Source organism: Echinops telfairi, unplaced genomic scaffold (assembly GCF_000313985.2).
Source record: "Echinops telfairi isolate 266 unplaced genomic scaffold, ASM31398v2 ScPeMD7_3533;HRSCAF=4204_0, whole genome shotgun sequence".
NCBI classification, from domain to species: Eukaryota; Metazoa; Chordata; class Mammalia; order Afrosoricida; family Tenrecidae; genus Echinops; species Echinops telfairi.
The window spans coordinates 85200901-85207490 of NW_022107431.1; the positions used below are offsets into that span (position 1 = coordinate 85200901).

At 46.9% G+C, this 6590-nt stretch overlaps 1 protein-coding gene across 1 annotated transcript in view; it reads right to left on the minus strand.

The window, feature by feature from the left end:
- Positions 1-2405: 2405 nt before the first annotated feature.
- PDSS2 (decaprenyl diphosphate synthase subunit 2) overlaps positions 2406-6590 on the minus strand; it is a 314695-nt gene continuing 310510 nt past the window's right edge. Inside the window, exon 8 of the mRNA XM_004696235.2 lies at positions 2406-3228. Within this exon, the coding sequence (XP_004696292.1) occupies positions 3070-3228 (159 nt within the window). The 3' untranslated portion in view covers positions 2406-3069. The remainder of the gene's footprint in view (positions 3229-6590) is intronic.

The following is a 6590-nucleotide window of genomic DNA, read 5'->3' on the forward strand; positions in this document are numbered from 1 at the left end:
TGGTAAAGCTGCGAAGAACAGCGGAGGCGGATGGAGAAAGCGGCTCTGCGTTCCAGGGAGAACAGGGTCCGCTCCGAGCCGCCCGAGGGGCACACCGGAGCAGGCCTGTGGACGCGGGCGCGAGGGCAGGTGGCCATGCGTCCGCAGCTGCGCGCACACGCACACATGGTGGCACGGAGGCCAGGCTCGTCTGTCGTGCCTGCTGGTGGAGAATGCTGGTCCCCAGAGTGCAGCCTGCATTCTGGTCGGTACCAGCAACGGAGAGGCTGAGAGCGAAATGAAGAGCGTGTAATGTGAGCTGCAAAGAAAGGGAGACCCATGAGGAGGGGCATGGATGGGGCTCTCCGTACTTCATACGTTAGCCAATATTAACCAACCAACCAACCCACCCCACGGCCTCTTCGAGGAATCTGACGCATAGCGACCCTACACAGGGTTTCAGGGGCTGCATATCTGTACGGGAGCAGAGGATCTCGAGGTACGGTGGGTTTGAACCGCTGACCTTGTGGTTAGCCCAACGCCTAGCCCACAGTGCCACCAGGGCACCTCTTAGCCAACCTCAAGTTCTATCTAAAAGACGGTTCTGGCCAAGATGCCCAGGATTTGAGAGCACTGGTATGACCGGAGGAGACAGGGAAGGCAGCCATTGGCAGGGGCAGGAAGTTGTCACCCAACAGGGAGGGCAACTGACTGCTCCAGGGACCCAGGAGCATAAGAGATAAGGAGGCAGCTGGGGAGACCATGATAAATGGGGTGTAGCTAAGGTCCCACAAAGCGCTGAAAAGTGGGTGGCAGGGAGAGCAGAGTGCAGGGTGACGTCATAAAGGAGGGCTGGGAATAGTGCAGGTCAACTGGGCCAGGGCTGGCCAGGGGGTGCCACTCTGCCGGCCTTCTCTGGGCTTCACTTCCCCTGCACCCCGCTCTAGCATGACATTGCTCTTCTCCCGGCTCCTTCCCGGGCCACTGTGACTCATGGTGACCACATGTATGTCAGGAGAGCTGTGCATCATAGGAGCTTCCTTTTTAAAAAATACCTCATTACTGTGAATTGGGGTGAAGGGTTGCAGAGCAGTTCAGTTTTCCATTAAAAAATTCACACATGCAGTACAAAAAAAAAAAAAAATTCACACACGTTTTCCTTCAAGTCCCTGACTGCAATCCCCTGATTGTGTCCAGATGGTTTTCCATGGTAGATTTGGGGACGTAGACTTCCGGGCATTTCTCGGGTGATGCTTCCACTGCCAACCTTGCCGCTAGCAGTCACTCCTGCACAGCCCAGGGCCCCCGTCTTCATTATTTAAGACAGCAGGCTCATTCTTGGAAAGCGCAGCAAAGCTGGAAGAGACTTTATACGTTATCATACATTATCCAATTTAAGTCCATTTCACAGGCAAGGAAAAGGATGTCTAGGGGGTCGTGGCTGTGGAGAAAACCAGCTATTGCACTGAATTGGAAAAGCCGTGGGGTCCTGCCCCAGGCCAGCTCCTTGGAAGAGAGCCGGAGCTTAAGCCCGCCCCAAAGCACACTGAGTTTCCTGCCCCAGAGACAAAGCGTTATTCTTCCTTTGCGGAAGTTAATGATTAAAACCTAGTCTGATCTAAAGCATCTTAACTATAGTTACTAATTAAGCCCACCTCGGTGAGAAAAGCACTCCATTTCAGACAGGAGAATGGAGTGTTCTCTTAAGCCATATCTACACACCTTCCAATTGTTGGAGCATAAACCACACAATCACAGTATCTCAAAGCACACTTAAAAATACTTCGCAATACCACACGTTTTAACCTGTGTCATTTTATATTTTCTCCTCCTTGCGTGCCACATGCTGGGCCCCAATAAAACGTTTTTGTAACCATTGTGGGGAGGGCTTTAACCAAAATAACTTCACTTAGTGTTTGAGTGAATGAGGTAATAAAATCTGTTTGGTGGGTTCACTGTCTCCAGATCGGGCTGTAATTACACCCCAGAAGGAAGAGAGGTAGCTGAGTCTCAATCTGGATCATTTGCGTAAACTCAGACTTCTTGTCAACGGTGCTCTCGTATTGCATACAAGCAAACCACAAAAATCATCTCCTGTGAACCACCCAGAGACAGTGTCCGATTGCAGAGCTGTGGGGCTGCCGGTATTCTTTCTGTGATTGGATGTCTGCGGTTCCAGCCTCCAACTCGACATTCTGAGGTTACAAGAAAAATCTCACCAATGAATTCCCCAGGTCAACAGTTTAGATGACTGAGACGTGTAAAAATTAAAGGTATTCTCTACAGCAAAGCTTTACCAAATGAATACATTTCATTGGAAGGATGCGACTCATTTGGGTTAAAAAAATAACAGGGGCTTTGAAATGGCGTTTGAAAAATATTTGGTCTTCAAGAAAGAAAAACAGGCAAGTCCTACTATACCCAAGTTAACCTTTGATAACACTTTAATCTCCTACTTTAAACATTCGGCATTTCCCTCTCCCCAGCTATGTCTCAAGAACAGAAATCTTACAAAAACCACCTAGCACAAACGTTGTCCACATTGGATCTATCAACAGCACAGTCATAATCATACAAAGACTAAGCGTGTTTCTTAATTCATTGAACTGTCCGTCGGCGGTGTTACTCGGGCCACATATTCTGGATGCGACAGTCCTCTCGGGCTGCCATTGAACCGCTGCTCTGGACACCTGCAGCTTCCAGCTTGCCCGTCCTCTCCAGAAGGAAACCACAGGCCACCGCCCTGGCGCCATCCTCGCTCGGTCCAATCAATAAGGACTTATTTCCTGTCCATTTACTGAGGTCACAGGAGCAAATCTCATTAATTATTTCTGTGACTGCAGCCTCAAGTGTGCTTCTGGCGTGACAAGTGAAAACTGCTTGACCTTTTTTTTCTTCTGATGCTGTTCGCAGCAGTTCCCCAAAGAGGACAGTATTCATTTAGGCAGCGGGAGGGGGCGAGGATAGCCGGTTACAATCATGAACACATTTAGCTATTTCATCACGAAAGTTCTCCCCATCACCTCATTCTCTTGGTGCTTATTATTTTGTCCCCCAGCAAACGAACAATAGTGTCTTTTTAATTTGGTGTCAGGAAAATCTGGTCACTGCAAACACAATGTTTTCCAAAGCAGACCTGGCCTCCGAGGGAGGGAAGCTCTCCAGGGCCTCCAGTGCTTTGTTTCCATGGTAACGACACAGGTCAATAGCTGAAGTCACACCTTTGCCAGCTTTGATTGTTTCTCGCAACTGTCAGGAAACAAATGTACAATAAAAGTCAGTTTTTAAGGTGTGCAGTAGGCACCACAATTCAATTGGGGTGGGGCAGTGGGCAAACAAAGCCGGAACCCTCGACTCCGTGCTGCTGCGGCGGCGACGGTGGCGATACTTTGAGGCAAAGAGGGCACCATTCCCAAAGGTCTGGAGGCACTAGCTTCAGTCCCCAAAGCTCCACTCCCAGCAGCACAATAGGCTCCAATCAGCCTAATTACACCTCCTCCCAACTCCCACCCCTGGACATCCAGAAGTGTGCCAAGCTGAGAGATGGCGGTAATGAAGGCCAGGGCATTTGCATCTCGGGCAATTTGAATTCAGCTGCCTGATTTTTTTTGTTTCTTTGTCTGGGGGCAGGGGGAGGTTGAGGAGGAAGGCTTCACTAACATCCCCGCTAATCGTTTAAAGACAAAACAAAACCAAAAAACACTATATGTTGACAATAGTCCAAAGGAAAATTCAAAGACCATCTATTAGTTCAAAGCCCGCCTCGTTTGACTGAGAGAATTTTTGAGTTGATAAGTTAGGATGACTTGGTCTGCTTCCCCTCATGCCGATTGTGTCTGCTCTCTCTTGGTCAAGGGCTCGAATGCCCACTTGAGTCCCCCTGGAAACCGGGGAGTCCTCTTCTACTCTCCACAGCCGGTCTGGCGAGTGCCGTACTCCCACCCACAGTAGAATTTCCTGGCTCTTAGTGCCTGGATGGTACCGTGTGGTACCATGTGACGGATTACTTTGACTGTGGCGGCTCAGTGACTGTTCCACGTTGGGCTGCGAACTGCAATGTCAGCAGTGTGAAACTACCAGCCACTCCTGCACAGAGTTATAGTTCTGAACTTCACAGGGCGACTCTACTCTGTCCTACAGGGTCCCTCTGAGTGAGCGGTTACTTAATGGTCTGTCTGCTTTCTTTTGGATTGAGGTTTTTCTGTGTTTTATTTTTGTTGCCATTGTTGAGGTTTCTTGGTATAAATTTCTTTATATATATGAAATTCAGGATAGGATTTCTCCGCAGAGACAGTAACTAGATTAGTAGTTTCTTAGGGTTAGGGCAGGGGAGGTTTGGGGAGTAATGGGGAGCTAATGATAATAGGTATAAGAATGAAGAAAATATTCTAAAATTGACTGTGGTGATAATTACACAACTCTTTTTAATATATTTAAATCACTGAATTGTATAATTCACAAATTATATTAAATAAAACTTAAAAAAAAAGTCTTCCCAGTTCTGTGTTTTCCACCACTCTGCTAGGGAGTCCTTTATAAAAAAGATGCAAATGTGATCTTTTTCAAATTTGCACTGTCTTCCAATACCCTTCAGGAAAATGTCCAAGCGCCTTCACGAGGCTTCAAAGTCCTCTTCCAATATAGTTTTTGTCCGTCTTGTCTCCTTTCCCTCCTGACCATGTCGCTTTGAGGACTAAGGTGTGCCTGAGCCAAGCATGGTATTTTCAATCGCCTTCCATGCAAGTGAAAGCTGAACAATAAAGAAAGGCTGTAGAACCATTCCTCTGGATTTTCGTGTTGGCAAAGAAGATGAAATATATATCATGTAGTAGCATGCTTGGTAAAGTAGAAGGTTCTTGAAAAGGAGGAAGGCCCTCCATGAGGTGGATTGACACAGTGGCTGCAACAAATAGCAAATGATTGTCAGGGTGGGGCAGGACTGAGCAATGTTTCATCCTCTTGTGCACAGGGGTGCTATGAGTTGGAAATCAACTGGGTAGCACACAACAACAACAACAATACTTAAAGAACAATACTCTCAGAAATGATCTACTGTCTTCCCCTACAAGTTGTTCAAATGTGTCGGTAGCACTGGAAGAACCAGGACGATGACTCCCCTAATAGGCACCTAGCCCTTCTTCCTCTAGACTCTCAGAGAATCCTGTGCATACCTGGAGTAAACAGTGTTAGATTTAATTCCCATTTACTTCTATATCTCTTCATAAAGCTTTAAATTACTGCATAATGCATGAAATACAAATAACAAAATAACCTGGCTTATTCTTCTAATCATAAAGATAAGAAAACTGAGATTCACAGAAGCTCAATGACTTACCCATGACCACATGTGAACAGTGACAAGTTGTGATAGTTTTTTTGTGCCAGCATGGCACCTCTAAGATATGGGTAGAGTTTAGCCTGTCAATCAGGCCACAGCTTGATGACCTCATTTGGAGGTACCACTGAGATAAATGGCTCTCTGGAGGCAGGCCACTCTTTCTCTGCCTTTACTTTTATGCTGGTGAGCCAAGGTGAGACCTGCTTGAGCCCCGGAGATGCGTACACACCAGCCTGTGAGCTACTGCATCAGGAGGCTTTGGGAGTCAGAAGAGGGATTTATGGACTAGAATTGGATTTATGGACTAGTATCAGACATATGGACTTTAGTTGAACTGGGATGGGATGTTTTCCTGATATATAACTACTTCTTGATATAAAGCTCTCTCTTAAACATATATGATTGCCATTGGATTTGTTTCTCTAGTCAATCTAGCCTAACGCACAAGTTGAGATTAAACGCTAAGTTTTCTAATGCCTGGTCTATAAACACCTAATACTATACTCTGTGACACTTAGCACTTCACAGATAATTCCCTACTTCCTGCCAGCTTTGGGAACCATTTCGGCCTCGGGTTCTTTGGTCTCTTGCTAATCAGTGAATGCATGAAGACACTAGATAGAGATAGGTCTCAGAAGCAGCCAGGTTGAAACTGCCATTCTACCATTATAACCCTACAGTCCTAGGGAAGCCGTTTAACTGCTCTGAGTTTTTGAACCCCCAAAACCATTTTATTGGGAGTTCTTACAGTTATCATATAATTCCATAGTTCAATCACATCAAGCAGTACTGTACAATTGCTACAAATGTTTCAAAACATTTTCTTCCTTCTTGAACTCTTATATGAGCTCCCCCCTCCACCCGCCTCCCCAGCTTCCCCTAACTGCTCTGAGCCATAAAGGGGAATAACTCCAGTCCCCGTAGGACTCTGCGAGAGACAGAGTGGCAGTGTTTAAAGCACACTGCGGTGTCAGACAACGTAGTTCTCCTTCCTTACGCACAGAGCCGTTGCCAAGAAACCCGCTCCACCCACCCTGATCAAGTCTATCTTGGCTTCATACATGATGCCTCTGGCCGTGGCTGGACCCAGATCGCATCAGTCTCAAGCATATTAAAAGACAAGAGATGAGAGAGAGAGAGAGAGAGAGAGAGAGAGAGAGAGAGAGAGAGAGAGAGAGAGAGAGAGAGAAGAGGAGAGAGAGGGGAGGGAGGTGAGGGAGGGAGAGAGAAGGAAGGGATACACAAAAAGATACACAGAGAGAACATTTGCCCT